At 34.2% G+C, this 17847-nt stretch overlaps 1 protein-coding gene across 1 annotated transcript in view; it reads right to left on the bottom strand.

The window, feature by feature from the left end:
* LOC123549942 (uncharacterized) overlaps positions 1-17835 on the bottom strand; it is a 65563-nt gene extending 47728 nt beyond the window's left edge. The window contains exon 1 of the mRNA XM_053534885.1: positions 17286-17835. Coding sequence (XP_053390860.1) covers positions 17286-17346 — 61 coding nt within the window. The 5' untranslated portion in view covers positions 17347-17835. The remainder of the gene's footprint in view (positions 1-17285) is intronic.
* Positions 17836-17847: the final 12 nt, after the last annotated feature.

Genomic DNA, 17847 nt, shown 5'->3' with positions numbered 1-17847 from the left:
TGAAAACGAGGTTTCGAACCCACATACAAACTGTAGGATCTGTGTAAATTAACTAATATTCTTATGTTCAAAAGCAGCCCATAAACGACCTAATCAGAAAAACCCTTATGCACAACTTCAGCCAATAACGGCATTTGATGACCCTTTCAGTAGAATTTTATTAGAATTTAATTTTGTCGGTCCCTTGCCAAAACCTGTATCAGGGAACCAATATCTTTTGACAATTATGTATGCTTTAACATGATATACTGAAGCGTTTCCTTTAAGAAACATTAAGGTCAAGGTAAAATCTATTGTTACAGTAAGACCTTAATTCAATTTTTCACATTTGTTGGTTTCCGAAATTCTATACAGTCTGACCAAGGTTCTAATTTTATTTCTAACATATTTCAACAAGTATTATATAACATAAGCGTACAACATACAAACCTTCAGCCTACCATGCGGAAAGTCAAGACAAACATTGAAAAATATGACTAGGACATATCGTTTTGATAAATAGTAGGACTGAGATGAAGGTATTCATTTATTTCTATTCTGCTATTCAGAGATTCTGTACAAGAACCACTTGGCTTTAGACCATTTAAATTAGTGTTTGATCAAACTGTCCACGGACCCTTCAAATAAACTTCAAAGGAATTTCGTTCAGAAGATGACACTGTTTTACATTTTCTTCCGCATGTTTCTGCCTTTACTTCAGAAGTTGACAAAAGCGTTTGAACTAACACGTTCAAATTTGATGACAGCTCAAAATAAAGTGAAATCAAGTTAGGATCAATATGACGAGGAAAGAAGTTTTAAACCAGGAAGTAGAGTTTTTGCACTTTTATCAGTCCCTGGTAAACCATTACAAGCTTGATATTATGGTCTTTTTACTGTTGAAAGGAGTAAAGTGATCTGAACTACATTTATAACAATCATGGGAGGCGCAAGTATTCATATAAGTATGTTAAAAGAGTACATTGACAGACAAATCTCTGTTCAACAACCTGTAAGCGTTATTTTACCTGTAAGTGAGAAAATTGAAGATTCAAGTGAAACTGACATTGAACATGATAACAGCACTGTCCATGGTCAAAGAAATATTCAGAGTCAGACTGATTGGGTATTGCTGCAAGAAGACAACTCTGGACATCATCCTGTCTGTTACTTCTCAAAGAAGTTCAGTAGACATCAGATAAATTACTCTACTATTGAAAATTCAAATTAGATTAAAAACTACTACTACAAAAAAGATAACATATTGTGTATTAATTGATTTCCTTACCATATTAGAAAAAGCACTTTCAAATGTAATCTGAAATCATAGTCCAGTAAATTAATCAATCAATATAAATACGTGCTTGATAAAAGAAGCAAACACAGAATGCACATTCACAATTGTTATTATTTTTACTCATTTAGCATTACAGTAATCATTGTGTTTCCACAGCTAGCATTTGGATAACTTCAGCTTTGAGCATGCGATGTCCAACTGTCTCAATTGCAAGACGTCAGTGACATACTTCAGAAAATGACGACGCTTCTCATGTTTACCGCAAATAATTGAAACACTTTATCTCAGTTGATTGAATTAAAATCAAAGCATGCAGGCAAAAACGTGCTCAAGCCGGCACGTAATATTTGCTTTTACAGGATATGCCTGATTTGTATGACAATTAATGTTTTGGTGTTGTTTTTATTTTATTTTTTTATATCTTCTTTTTTATTGTCTAAATAAATGTTTAATAAAAATTTCTAACATAAGAATAACGATAAAAGTTGATTCAGTGTTTAGTCCACTATACACTAGCAGCCCAAGAGAACATATTGATCGGGTAAGCCAAAGATAGCAAGTACAGTCAAGCCTGTGTTAAAGACAACCTCTGAACAGAGACCACCTGGCTCTAAAGACGACATGTTTTGTTTTTTATTTCAACATTTACAGTTTATCTTAACCTGTGAATAAAGGCCACCTCCTAATAAAGACCACATTTTGGCTCTCCCATGGGTGGTTGTTATAGACAGGTTTGACTGTACATTTTTTATACATCGTCAAGTCACGGGATTTCCAGCAGTGATCGTAAGTAACACACTGCATTTGATAAGCTACCAAGTAAACAAAATCAGAGAATTATGACAATTAACTGTAGGAGTGTAAAAGAATATAATGAGAAATTTAAAAATGCTATAATCAATTTTAAACCTGATATTATTTGTGGTACAGAGTCATGGTTACGAGGTATTAAACCGGGGAAGACTCCTAGCTAGGATGCAATAAAAAAAACTCGGAAATATTTACAGAGAACTATAATGTATATCGCAATGACAGATCTACAAGGGGTGGTGGAGTATTTGTAGCAGTTCAGGCAAGCATCACATCTACTGAATGTATAGAAACTATAACACAATGTGAAATAGAAACTGTTAAAATTAGTTTGAAAGGTAAAAAAGGCTTGCACATTACATCCTTTTACATAGCGAAAAGGAACACGGAAGACTTAGACCAACTTCACAAGGCTTTAAATTGTACAGCAAATCCACAACACTAAAACCATATTTCATGTAGAGATTTCAATTGTCCAGACGTCAGCTGGGACACAATATCCGCACCACATGATATTTCTGCGCAAGATAGATCAGTACAGCAGAAGCTCATAGAAAAATCAGCTGAAGATAATCTAACCAAAGTTCATGACCAGCAAACTCACCAAAGGAACAATTTGGATTTAATATTTGTAGCCAATCAATGCTTAGTGAAAAGCTCAGTCAGTGTGCCTGGTATTTTAGACAATGATATTGTTGTTACAGACTTGGACATTACACCAGTGTATTTAAATACTAAACAACGTAAAATTTTCTTGTTCAGCAAGGTAAATTGGGATAGTCTAAAGTTATCGTGTAAACAGATTAGTGAAACAATTATATCATTACTAAGTCTGGTAAACATTGATTCAGTTAGGGACCTCTTCAAAACAGATATTCTGAACTCAATAGATAAAAATGTGCCGTCTAAAGTTAAAAGGAAGCACTCTTTACAATGGTTGAATCGTAATTTTAAAAAGCCAATTACATACAGGCAAAGAAGACAGGAAATAGGAACAAATATAGAAACTATTGAAAAGAGTGTAAGCAAACATTGAGGAAAACGGAATGGAATTGTGTAAACAACACTATTCAAAAAGGTCTTGATAATAAAAACTCTAAAACATTCTGGAACTGTGTAAAATCTAAGAAACAGGAAAATCTTCGCGTATCTCCACTGAAAAAGCAGGGTAACCTTATTACGGATTCCAAAAGTAAAGCAAATATTATAGTAAAACAGTTTCATTTAGTTTTCTGCAAACCGGAACAGCAGATGGAAATAAACTTAAGTACGCAAAAAACGGCATACCATCCATTCCAGAATTTAATATCACCGAGAAAGTTGTTTTGAAATTACTTTTAGACTTGAAATATCTAAAACTATGGAGCCAGACCAAAATCAGAATATTGTTTTGAAAACTTGTGCAAATGAACTCGCACCTGCAATAACAAAACTTTTTCCAGTATTCTGTGGATAATGGAACACTACCTTACAAAGGCATTCGACTCCGTCCCCCATGATAAACTACTGCAAAAACTAGAGAACTACTGCGTCCGTGGAAATTTACTTAACTGGCTATCATCCTTTCTGGAAGAGTTATGAACGTTGTTGTGAAAAGTGAGCATTCGGTCATTGTGGAAGTTGAATCTGGAGTACTTCAATGAGCAGTCCTAGGCCCTCTCATGTTTTAAGTTATATAAACGGTCTTCCAGATTCCGTAAAATCTTCAGTACGTTTGTTTGCCGATGACTGTTTATAATAAAGATACATCCGTTCACAGGAAGACCATCTTTAACTACAACATGACCTACATGAACTTGAAGAGTTGGCAAATTTTTAAAGTGGCATGATGATTAATGCCAAGAAATGTTATATTTTAAGTGTTCCCCAGAAGTCAAAATTCTTCTAAAACTAGGTAAAACCATCTTACAGCAAGTGGAATCGGATTCTTACCTCGGTTTAACTTTATCAAAGGACCTAACATGGGAAAACACATTACCAACGTCTGTAAAAAAGTCAGTTCAACTTTGGGATTTATGAAGAGGAATCTTAGGAACTGTGCCGAAGACTGTAGGAAACTTGCATATATTTCACTTGTTCGGTCTTCACTTGAATATGGATCAGTTATTTGGGATCCCCATTACGTAAGGGATATCATCTCCTTTCAGACAATTCAGTGACATGCTGCAAGATTCATCATGAAAGATTACCACTCCAAGGAGGCTGGGTGCGTGAATGACATGTTACAAAGATTCAACCTGGACAGCCTACAGAACAGAAGACATCAGGCAAGATTAGTATTTATTTTTAAAATCATCAGGCGTATGGTGCCGGCATTTGACAAAAAAAGTTACTTAACACCAGAGTTAAACAGAAGACGAATATGTCCTAAAATCATTAGTTTTAACATATTTATTTCGAAAATTACGTTACAATTACATTTCACAATTAGGAACATATTATATGTACGAAAGGGATTAGAACGGAAGAAAACTTACAGAGTTCTTTTCCCTGTATAGCAACAATAAATTTACATATATGGCGGTTAAGGTTCATTCTATCGGAAAAAGAGTGGGTCTAAATAACTTAGATTTGCGGGTTTGTTACTGAACAAAAGTTATAAAAAGTATATACCAATGGATTCGTCTTGGAACAAAGTATACGATCAGATAGTCAAACTACGACTACGGCTCTTTCATAAGTCGTAGGATAACGAATTTGATAACAAAATTGGTCATGTTTTTTTCAAAATCAAAGGCTGCTTTAAAATACGTGCGGAGTCCGTTTAAAATGTATTAACAGACAGACAAGACATGTAATTAGTTCCTGCCACCCTTTAAATTACCCTAATTGTTTTCAAAAGGCTGACGATTTTCGTTTAAAATTACACTTTAGAATGCTTCAAACGATTGTTTTCATCGTCCTTTGTTGACATGACGGACTACTTTTTAGTTGCTATAAATATGAAAATTGCACGGAGAAACCGTGTTCGATTCCCGCCAAATATAATAAAGGATAGTTCTTCACGACATTTACCTTAAGTGAGAGTTCTTTATCCTGATAATCATTCTTGACAGGTGTGAAAGATCCAATATTCAAATAGTACAGTCAAAAAATATTCAAAGAAAAATTAACATTTTTTTTTGTCAAAATATTCTACAACCTCAAATGAAATCTAAATCTTCTGCTTCATTGAAATGACTATCTTACTTTTTTCAAACGGTCTGTTAAATTTAATAAGCGTTATCGTTCCAAACTTTGTAAAATTTCTTACTTTCAATACCATTACGTTTTTTTAATAGTTCGACCAGACTAGTCATCTAAACCTTCAGTCTGTGCGCAAAAATATATATCGCAGCTATTTAAACTATTCAAACCTGATGGAGCTCTATTATATCAAATAAATGTAATTATGCCAATAACGGCCTTCATTTAGGGGTTTTAGCAAGCCTACATCTTAAGCCTGACAACAAATTGACTTTATGATCTCCGCTGACTTCGTTGATAAGCTTAAATGTTGTAAAGCTTTGCTAGACCCTTGTCCGAGTTATATGAAGGAGTGCCTATCTGAACATTTTGTGTACAGTTTAGTGCACCTTACGATTTCCACGAGTCTGTTGGATAGCTTCTTCACAGGAAATATAATCTACATTGCAAATAGCGTTTCCGACACTTGAGGTTAGGTGAAGCAGTTAGGACACTACAGGGTTCTAGCCAGGATTTTCTGAAGGCATGTTGCTGAAGGGTATTTTTGAAAAGAGCGTGGACAACAATGGGGTGGGTGCGGGAGAATTACCCCCAGAAACTTTTGTATTACTACAGCTCATTTTGGTGCATTCTGGTGCATTTCAAAGTGAAAAACACAGTGTTATTTTCGATGTTTAATAAGACTAGACATAGACCTAAAACGCCTTAGTCATGCCTAAGGGAAGGTCCGGATCCAGAAATATCTTTATTTGATGGGGTTAGGCTCCAGTTTAGAACAAATGTGCCACCAGCGAGACGCATAGCTCTAATCGGGAGTAGGTTTCAGGGTGTTCTCCCCCGGCAAAAGTTTGAAATTTTGATAGGTAATGGTGGCCTCTGGTCTAGATTTTAAGAAAATATTATTTCCAGAATAGTTGGGTGCAACTTTGATGAATATAGGACACTCCGCTATTAAAACACATTCATTACTTTGGACGATTTTTCAGGCCTTCGGGTTTATCTCAGAAAATTTTTGAAAAACATCACTGACAGAATAAGTTTCGGGAACCAATATCATTAATTGTTTAGCTGTTCCTCTACATAAACAAGTGCAGTCGAGAAGTCACGAAATCGCAACATTTATAAAAACTACCGACAACTGAAACCGAAAGTACTTTTTGTCTGACTGCCTAGCTGTGTTCCTCTTTGTTAACTTGTAATATTTTGCATTTCTGTTTGTTTGTTTTGGGTTTAATGGCGTCAAGTTTTTCAACAGTATTTCAGTCATGTAACGGCGAGCAGTTAACCTAACCAGTGTTCCTGGATTCTGTACCAATACAAACCTGTTCTCCGCAAGTGACTGTCAACCTACCAACATGAATTATCAGAGGTAATGATTTCAGACAAAATGTCTTTAATCGAACCGTAACAAAGAACATACGCCTCGCTATCCGTAGACCAACGCTCTCCCTGCTGAACTAAGCGGGCGGCCTTGCATTTCTGTGCAAGACTGATGATAGACACACGGATGTAGGATTTCTTTTTACACAAGGTCTTGGAAACAAGATTACCTTTTTTATAATTAGGTAGAACATATTCACAAACAAAAAGTGTTAGTATACAGCATCTTCTGTGAATGCCTGTGCTATTAATGGTAAAATGAGTGAAAGGGACAGTATTTATGACAACTGTTTTATTTTGCAGCATAACAAATTCATGCATGTCCACACAAATAAAAGTATATATTATCAATACACAATTAAGCATAGAAAGTTGAGCTACAAAAGGAACCAAACTCCAACACAGTGTTACTTCCCTTTATCTGTACAGTTTGACAATATTCCTTCATGGAGGTTGCAAAAGGAACTAGAATGGTGTTGACAGAAAATGTTTCATTCAATAACGTAGTATACCGACGGCTCAATAATGTATTAATTTATTTATTTGGATTTTACGGCGCACCAACATAGTATAGTTTATATGGCGCCAAACAGGACTACAGATGTTATTAAGTAACAAGAGCTGTCACAGGAGACAGCGCGCTCGACTATTTCGATGCTGGATAGTGCAACTGGGCACATCTGAGGAAACTAGAGCTGTCACTGGAGTGTTTAATGTTTGAGTCTATGTCAAATATATCGACTTAAAGTAATAAGAGAGGTAAAGATAAAATTTATCAAAACACTATATAAGTATATCCTTAGCAAAAAGGGGCATAATTCATTAAATATTGGTGCCAGAGTTATGCACATTGTGTCACATGGTGTGGGTGATGATGTTGAACAACTATTTTAAGTTTGAATCAAATCCATTCAGTAATAACAGAGACAGAGTGAAAGTGCATCAAAACTGTAACCTAAAATTCTATGTAAAAAGGGGGAATAATTAATGAAAAATTGGTGCCAGAGTTATGCACCTTGTGTCATATGATGTGGGTGATGATGTTGAACAACTATTTTAAGTTTGAATCAAATCCATTCAGTAATAACAGAGACGGAGTGAAAGTGCATCAAAACTTTAACCTAAAATTCTAAGTAAAAAGGGGGAATAATTAATGAAATATTGGTGCCAGAGTTATGCACCTTGCGTCATATGGTGTGGGTGATGATGTTGAACAACTATTTTAAGTTTGAATCAAATCCATTCAGTAATAACAGAGACAGAGTGAAAGTGCATCAAAACTTTAACCTAAAATTCTAAGTAAAAAGGGGAAATAATTCATGAAAAATTGGTCCCAGAGTTATGCACCTTGTGTCATATGATGTGGGTGATGATGTTGAACAACTATTTTAAGTTTGAATCAAAATCCATTCAGTAATAACAGAGACGGAGTGAAAGTGCATCAAAACTTTAACCTAAAATTCTAAGTAAAAAGGGGGAATAATTAATGAAAAATTGGTGCCAGAGTTACGCACCTTGCGTCATATGGTGTGGGTGATGATGTTGAACAACTATTTTAAGTTTGAATCAAATCCATTCAGTAATAACAGAGACAGAGTGAAAGTGCATCAAAACTTTAACCTAAAAATCTAAGTGAAAAGGGGGGATAATTCATGAAATGTTGGTACCAGAGTTATGGCCCTTATGTCAGATGATGTGGATGATGATGAGGAATAAGTATTTCAAGTTTGAATCAAATCCATCAAGTAATTACAGAGATAAGTTAAAAAAAGAGAAAGTGTAAAAAAACTTTAACCAAGGTGGGGACGCGGAAAGACGCCGACGCCAACGCCGGGTCGAGTAGGACAGCTCTCCTTATACTTCGTATAGTCGAGCTAAAAATGACATAACTAAAACAACTGAACACAAAACAAATGCACATGTCTACATAATGTCCATGATGCTTAATAAGTTTTAATTGAAATGAACAGAAATGTAGGAAACTACATTGTAGTTGTCATTAGTCGTCAAAGAAGGGCCACAACTCCAGACAAAATAATCGATCATAAAAGTCAGGGCAACATGTACATATCCACTTCATGACGTTGATGTATACCAAGTTTTAGTTCAGTTGGATGGAAACTGTAGGACTTAAGTTTAAAATGCGATGGAATTATTTCGAGGTCCAAAAGGGCAACAACTCCAGAAAAAAAATAATTAGGCATAGAAGTCCGGATGCATTGCTCAAGTCCCCTTCATGTTGATGATGTAAACAGAGTTTTATATGAATTTGATGGCAACTACATGGGTTAAGTTCTTTGACACTGGAGACATAAAAGGATTTTATTATATATCTTGGAATAAGTATGCTTTAAAAGTTTTCATAACGTAGTAAGCTGGTTTCATTTTAACCTTGTTTAAAGGGAGCTTCTATATCTGTATATAACACTAACCTAGAGCTAGAAGTCCGAGTCATGAAATTTACATACATGTCATCTTCTTATAATGAATATGTGTGCCAACTTATGTGAGCTGCAATACATTCATAACAAGAGGGCCCTGAAGGCCCTGTATCACTAACCTGAAGATAGTAGATCAGGAGGTCACATTCATGATCACTAAAGCCAGTTTTAAGATCAGGGTGCAAAAGTGTATATGTCTTCCAAATTTCAAGGCTGTATGTTAAAACACAAAAAAGCAGGTCAGTAGGTCACATTCCACATGACCCACATTCAAACTTTACCTGAAGTTCATCAAGATTAACATTCCGACCAAGTTTCATGAAGATACAGTGGTCTCTAGGGTGTTAACAGGCTTTTCCTATGATTTGACCTAGTGACCTAGCTTTTGACTCCATCTGACCTAGATTTGACTTTGACCTAAAGATAATCAAGATTAACATTCTGACCAAATTTCATTATAGTATGATCATAAATGTGGCCTCTACAGTGTTAACTAGCTCTTTTGATTTGACCTAGTTTTTAACCTCACCTGATCCAGATTTGACCTTGACCTAAAAATCGTCACGGTTAACATTCTGACTAAGTTTCATTAAGGTATAGTCATAAATGTGCCCTCTAGAGTGTAACAAGCTTACCCTTAATTTAACCTGTTGAACTAGTTTCTGTCTACTTGACCTAAAGATAATCAAGGTTAACATTCTGACCAAGTTTCATGAAGATGCAGTCATAAATGTGACTTCTAGAGTGTTAACAAGCTGTTCCTTTGATTTGACCTAGTGACCTAGTTTTTGACCCCACCTGACCCAGATTTGGCCTTAAGAATGTCAAGATTAACATTCTGACCAAGTTTCATTAAGGAATAGTCATAAATGTGGCCTCTAAGAGTGTAACAAGCTTACCCTTGATTTGACCTGGTGACCTAGTTTCTGACTCCACTTGACCTTGATTTAAACTTGATCTAAACATAATAAAGGTTAACATTCTGACCAAGTTTCATGAAGATACAGTCATAAATGTGGCCTTTAGAGCGTTAACAAGCTTTTCCTTTGATTTGACCCTGTGACCTAGCTTTTGACCTCACCTAATCCAGATTCAAAATTTACCTAAAGATCATCAAGATTAACATTCTGACAAAGCTGCATGAAGATATTCATAAATGTGGCCTCTAGATTGTTAACAAGCTTTTCCTTTGATTTGACGTAGTGACTTAGTTTTTGACCCCAGATTACCCAATATCAAACTTGTTCAAGATTTAATTGATAGTAACATTCTGACCAAGTTTCATTAAGATTGGGCAAAAATTGTGACCTCTAGAGTGTTAACAGTCAAATTGTCGACGACTGACGGACGACGGACACAGGGGGGTCACAAAGGCTCACCTTTGAGCACTTCGTGCTCAGGTGAGCTAGAAAGTTACAGACAGACAAAGTTCAGTTTTTGACTACTTAATAGTGACCTTGACTATTATTTGAATCTAGCATGTGTCACATCGAAATATAACATATAATAACCGTGCCAAGTAATTTGAAAATCCACCCAATCATGGAAAAATACTGACAATGAGAAAAACATTATTTGAATATCACTTTCTACACCACAAGAAAAGCAAAAGCACATTTACATTGAAACATCATGAAACGTTTTCTATAAAACAAGTATGAAAGACTTATACTTTTTCAAAGACTATGTAGAACTATGCTCAGTGAATTGAAAAACAAATATTGTGCCAGTAGATGATTTATCAAAATGCGCATTTTTAAGCTTCCATATGTATAATGATTAACAGTTTTGAGGCTTCGAAGTATTTTGTAAATTAATATTAAGCAGGTTCTTCATGCATGACAGATATTTCTTTTTTCCTAATTCTTGATATTTCTTTTCTGATTCTCCCAATTTCTGTCTGGAAATATGATTACACGTTTTGTATTATTCAAGTAACCATGTTACAATTTTTATGTACAATTATTATGTTGAATTATGCGCAGAAAATTGAAAAAAAAAAGAAACAATGTTGTTGCAGTATTGACAGGACACATATTTTTCAGAAGAGCACACCTTTTTCAACTTCCATTACCAATTGTAAGATTTCAATGTATTTTTCAAATTAATCTAAGGCAGGTTCTTCGTGCATGATGCATATTTTCCTATCTCTCTTATACTTTGATACTTCTATTTCTCTGATTCTGGAAATGTGATTGTACATTCTGTATGATCCATCAAATAGTTCAGTTTTTTTTGTTGACCAATGCTTCAAACACTTGTGGCCCTTTAGATGAGCATCTGAAATGAGAAAAATTAGTTATTTTTACACTTAGTATAAATCCTACATGTTTCATTTGTTCATAACAACTATAAATTTTAGAATACAAAATCTAAAATGTTATATCTTAGAATTATATCAGTCTGACAGATATTATTAAGAAAATGTCATGACTTAATTAAGAAGTGGTAACACAGTACCCTATACAAGTAATGAAGACTAAAACCTATGAATTTTAACAGATGATATATATTTGTCTATAATGATGTCTTCATACACCTTCATTTTCAACTAACACTATGCACATGATCACTTCATGCTGTTAATATAATATTTCTTTTGAATTGTTTAAACTCTGAGTAGGCCTACACAATGTACAAGTGTATTTGTGATATTTTAAAGTAAAGGACATAACTCAAGAAAAAGTAACATGAAATTGAAGTCTGGCAATATGCACATGCCTACTTCATGTTGATAATTTCATTTTAACTTACATTTACATCGTGACACAGTATGAAAACTGTAGGAGAGGAGTACATTAAATACAAATATAACTGTTATATTTTAAAAGAAGGGAGTGGGGGTTGGGAAACATCCCTGAAATAGATAAAGGCCATGACATTTATGGTAAATATGTATAACAAGTTACAAGGGTATTGGACAGAAAGTGGGGGAGGAGATGAGTACATACTGTAGTATGTATTTAATTCAAAGGTCAAAAAGGGTCATAAGTTTAGAAATAGGTCACCAGATGTAAAATTCACTATAGTATGTGTATGTCTGCTTGGCCATGAAGTATACCATGATCCATTTGAATCTGAGTTTTAATACACAAGGTATCAAGGCAGCTGTGATGTAATAATTTGAAAATAAACAAATGGCATATTAACTGAAGGAACAAAATAATCAAATCTGATAGCCCTGTCCACTTCATGCTGATGTTGTGTACCAAGTTTCATATGAACTGATAATTAGTATATACATGAAAGTATTTAATAAAAGCAGCAACTATCCTGTATCTTTTTGATGTCTACTGTTCATGGTCTAGGCAAAGCTCCATAAGGCTGCATTGAGGGTATTTGTTCCCCATATCATACTTAAACTGCAATAAAAGACCAACATGCGCATTTATATATAGATAAATTTTACTTTCACAATTAAATGTGCTTTCTCTTTAAAATTCAGTTGCTGACACTTTATATTAAAACAATTTTGAGAAATAGCCTACATAAATCTAAAATCAGTTATCATCGTTAGTTTAATAAATGCTAAATGTCACATTTATTTTCAAAACACTGACACCTACCTGTATAAAAATGCAGTCTCCTTCTTGGTAATTATAGCATTCATTTTCCCATTGTTTATTTGGATCAATTTACATCTTCATCTGAAATAAGTACAGTAAACAAAACTATAAGGAAATTAATATGGAATCTTGACAAGTGTGAATTTATGTATTTTGAAACTAATTATGTAGATCTAGCTTCACTTCTTTAATAAGACCTACAGCACAGTTGATGTAGTTGAACAATTTATGCATGCCATGAAAAATAATTATTTATTATTGTACTTATAAATCTGGTGTAATCTATGTTATTGTCAGTCAACTTGTATCAATTTGTTAATATTTAGGTCATGACCATGCTTCATTCAGGCCCTTGGCCTTTTCAGCTATGTAGAGGTATCCTTTCTTTTGCTTACTTATAGACATCGTTTCTTTTTCATTCAAGAATATTGTAGCCTCTACTGTATATAGAATATTGACATTTACCTTTCTGTACTGTTGGTCTCCATTTTGCATTCCTGTTGAATAGGAAATGTGCGAGCCGAACACAGGTTCCACGACAGTTTACAAATTAGATCTACAATATTTCAATGGTGCATGTATTCATCTGGAACAAACAAAAGACGAATAAAAATCACGGTAATTTAACGTCATAGCTAACCGTATGATTCAGCCTCACGTCCTATCATACATGTATTAATTTATGCAAACGGTTTCTGGCCGTCTTCTTTCTAAGTTTAAAATTATGTCAATTTGAATGCAACAAGTGCATAAACGTTTTATTTGCTATGACATTGACCCATTCTGATCGATTTACTATCTATGAGTATAAAAAAATGGGTCAATGCGTTATTCTGCATCTAATGATAAACTCTGGTGACAGTTCACGCTGCAATATAGCTAGATATGCTATGTTCTCCACCCGTTTTGAAAATGACTGGACAATCGTTTCAATGTCTTGAAATACAGACGACTGATTATCAACCTTGTTTTGTACTCGTTGCAAAATAATTAATTTATAAACTTACCTTATTGTCGTCCCTGCAAGAGCAACTCGACCTGTCAAAATATGTAAACACATGGGAGGCCTTTTGACAGCACAGTCATGTAAACATCCGAAGGAAATAGTCCAAATTTATTCCAGTTACTTCCATATGCGATACTTTCGTGAACTAAATTCATATGCATAATGTATCGCATGTACATTTAAGCATAAACTGAATGTTTGTGAATCCTGTACTTGAACTGTTTTTACGTTAAGCGCCGAAAATTATGTAATCCATAAGGCAATGTGCTCAGCCTGATCACATTTCTACGCACAAACACATTTTTGTGTGAAAAAAATATGTTGAAATGTACATTTTTTTCTGTCAATTACTTTGTGACCGCAACTGTTTCTAAAAATAAAATTGACACATCTGACTTTTATGTGTATTGGCCTTATAATGATAGTATGGATTTTTATCATAAGTACACATGTTTATTTCAAATCAATAGTGAAATGATGACGTCTGTATGAAAAAAAAGAGAAAATAAAAATTATCTGAAATGATCGACTCTAACAGGCCTTTTCATCAAATTTATTTGAAAAATGATATGTTGAAATGTACATTTTTTTCTGTCAATTACTTTGTGACCGCAACTGTTTCTAAAAATAAAATTGACACATCTGACTTTTATGTGTATTGGCCTTATAATGATAGTATGGATTTTTATCATAAGTACACATGTTTATTTCAAATCAATAGTGAAATGATGACGTCTGTATGAAAAAAAGAGAAAATAAAAATTATCTGAAATGATCGACTCTAACAGGCCTTTTCATCAAATTTATTTGAAAAATGATTGCTCGCAGGAAGTAGATCTTTCATATAGGTAGGCTTTGGTCACAATTTTAGACAGAATACTGCTTGCGTGTAGTAGCTGTCGATTTTGAAAAAACATGACCTCCAAAAATAAATTTTTCTGTCTTCTGTCTGGATTTTCAGGTTAAAGTTGGTATTTATTTTTCAAGATATATACTTCAAAAGAGAGCTTAATCAATTTCAATAGGCGTTTCATTCATCAAATTGTGTTATTCTTCAGTAAAATCTCGCAAAATAGCACTAAAGAAAAGCACTAAAATGTCGATATTTTGGCTATAGAATGTACCTTAATACAAGTAGTTATAACATAATGAAAAGTAAGTGCAATGATCATAAATGATAAAGGTTATTTTATTGAATATGATTATGACAACCACATATCAATACAGAGGTCTGATAATGTGTACAATGAAATCATGCTTCGTACATTTTGTTTAAACATGTAGTTACTATATATATATATATATATATATATATATATATATATATATATATATGTGTGTGTGTGTGTGTGTGTGTGTGTTTTTTTAAGTGTGTGTGTTTTTTTTAGTTGTTTTTTTTTTTGGAGGGGGTAGTGTATGTGTGTGTGTATGTGTGTGTGTTTAATCGATTAGTTTAAAAAGATTCACAGATAGTGTACAAACATATCCAAATGGGAGTCAGTAGATATAAAAGATTTTTTTGTGGAGGTGTGAGGAGGCGGGGGGGGGGGGAGTAGATGAAAAATTAATCCAGAGAAAGTAGACTAGACAAAGCTCAGCTGAGAAGATTGTGCCTTATAAGAGTTTCGAGAGGAAACAGATGTGCGGAGATCAGTACTTGTTCAACTTTGAGAAGATATATCTAGTGAAAGCGAGCACTGCCATGGATAAATTTAAACACTGCATTTAGGATTAGTATATTAGTTTGAAGGTCTTTCGGATCATCACCATTAAGTATTGAGTGTGAAGATCAACCGAACAAACTGGAGACAAAGAATTAAACAGATCTGTTCTAGGCTGGATGTAGTCAGGACACACAAAGAAGTAGTGACGATTATCTTTTACAAGACCACATCTACAAAGGGGGGATATAACAATGTTCTTCATAAAAAGATGATGGTTAAGTAAACTACATTTTGTTCTTAGTCGTGTGTAAAGAATCTGTGAACGTCGATCTCCATAATAGAAATGTGTAGGCGTTTGAGTTTTGTTAGCATTTAAGTAACTTTTGAATGAGCTAAGAGACTGTAATTGACGAATTTCAACTGGCAAAGAGTTCCATTCACGAAGGGCAGAATGGACACGGTCTTTCCTGACTTGGTAGTGAAAACCAGGGAACATAAGGTCGACAGTAGGCACCAAGTTTCAGAGCCCTGTCTCAATAAAGACAATAATGTCAAGATTACACAGCCCAGCATGCAGAGTGTCTAACTTGAGAAATATACTTTGGACATTGTAATGCACAATAGTTAGGTAATTTGAAAGGTTTACGTAATTTTGAAACGAAAGCATGTCACCCAATGTTGAGTCCGATGACAGTGAGCCAGTAGAGGAAAGGTTAAGATCTGGTCCAGGATTAGGATTGACATCACCACAAAGATTTATTAGAATATTTAGCCATAAACTTACAATGATTAAACTAAAAGTGGCAACTAGGTTATGAATGAATTCCAAGTTTTCTCTGAAATGTTTCTTTCGGTTAAAGTTTTACCTTTGGATTTCGTATACTGTATGCTTTGTCATTAAAACCATTAGTGACAGTATTAGTTCCAACATAGTCGAAAAGTTCTGTTATAACCAGTCAAACTGTTACAAAGTGAACACTGCAAAGCCTGAACAATATAAGCATTCTTTTATATATATATATCAGTTAGCAAAATTTCAGAACAAGAACATATCTACTCAAATATATATTTGAAATTACAGACCCCTACCACATTGTTAATTTTATACTAGTATCAGAATAAGGCATATGTCGGCAAAAAATGATTTTGGGAGTGGGGTTGGGGAAAAAGTATTATCTGAATAGTTAAATAGTACATTATAAAACTACAATCTGTAAAAAAGATCCTTTAAAAGCATAGCATACAACCAAGCAGAATAAGCAGACTCGAATTGACTAAGTCTATTCATGAGAGGTAATGAAATTTGCAACACCTCTAACCCCCCCCCCCCCCCCCCCCTAGCAGCGGCTTTAGCAGAACTCTATTACACATCTCTTTAATTTACTTCACGATCCCAAAGGACCAGAAAATATAACAACACTGAATCCAAATACGGGGAGACATTATACAGCCGCCACACATTGCTGTTGTGATAGTTAATAAAATTTGTAAAAGGATCCTTTGGTTTAAGCGGAACTCTTTTACCCACTATTGAATGGACTCCATGATCCCAAAGGACCAGAAAATAGAACAACACTGAATCCAGCAATATTGTGATGATTTAGCACTTATTTCCCGCATAAAGTTTGTCTAACAGAAATATTCAAAATGGAGTATCTCCTGTAAAAATCGCCTTTAGCACTGCTTCCTTCAAGTAGCATAATTATGAATATTTGCTTTCAGTCATAATTGTTGTTCTTTTAGACGTCAGTTACAGCAAAAGCGTGAGTAAGACTAGTGTCATCGATATTAGTTAACTACTGTCCGGTATGCAGGGAAAATTAGTAAACTCTGTTATGTAAAAGAGAGGGAAAATCTCAGCAAGTCGCATTACTGTTTGTTTGGTTTAATACAGTTACTTCCAAATTGATTTATGTTGAAAGGACATAAATAAAACACACAAAAACAAATACGTACCTAGTCTGAATACCGTAAAGTCACAAATATATCTTTCTACTGACATCTTTCCCTTGAACATTTCAACTCATATGTGATACTATTAAGTCCATTCATTACTTATTATTTTTAACATGATAATGTCTGTTTCAAAAGGAGCATTTTAAAACAATGTCAACCTATTTATGCATACGCTTTAGTGACACTATTTGATTCTGTCCAAGCATTCAAAATATGGAAAGACATGACACTTTTTACACAGCTACTTAAAGCGGCACCTTGCAAAGATTTGTTTCAAAGCAAAATTAGAAATGTCGTAATAATACAACTTTGCTGCTACTGTTTACTTAATTTCAGCTGTCTTTAATCATGCATTTATCTTATATTACGTGCAGATTTGTTGCTTCAAAATTGGCTGCCAAATTTTAGAATCGCAATTTCAGATAAGTAAAGGAAATGCGAATCGCTTTCGCTTTGTAAAGCATCAGTTACGTATATTATTTATTTGTACCACGAATGCTAACACTTTTCAAGGCTCCATAAAAGCAATTATCGTCAAACTGGAGCCTGTTCGTTTTATTGT

Source organism: Mercenaria mercenaria, unplaced genomic scaffold, assembly GCF_021730395.1.
Source record: "Mercenaria mercenaria strain notata unplaced genomic scaffold, MADL_Memer_1 contig_4234, whole genome shotgun sequence".
In the NCBI taxonomy this organism is placed as follows: domain Eukaryota; kingdom Metazoa; phylum Mollusca; class Bivalvia; order Venerida; family Veneridae; genus Mercenaria; species Mercenaria mercenaria.
This window is presented reverse-complemented; position numbering and strand designations above follow the sequence as displayed.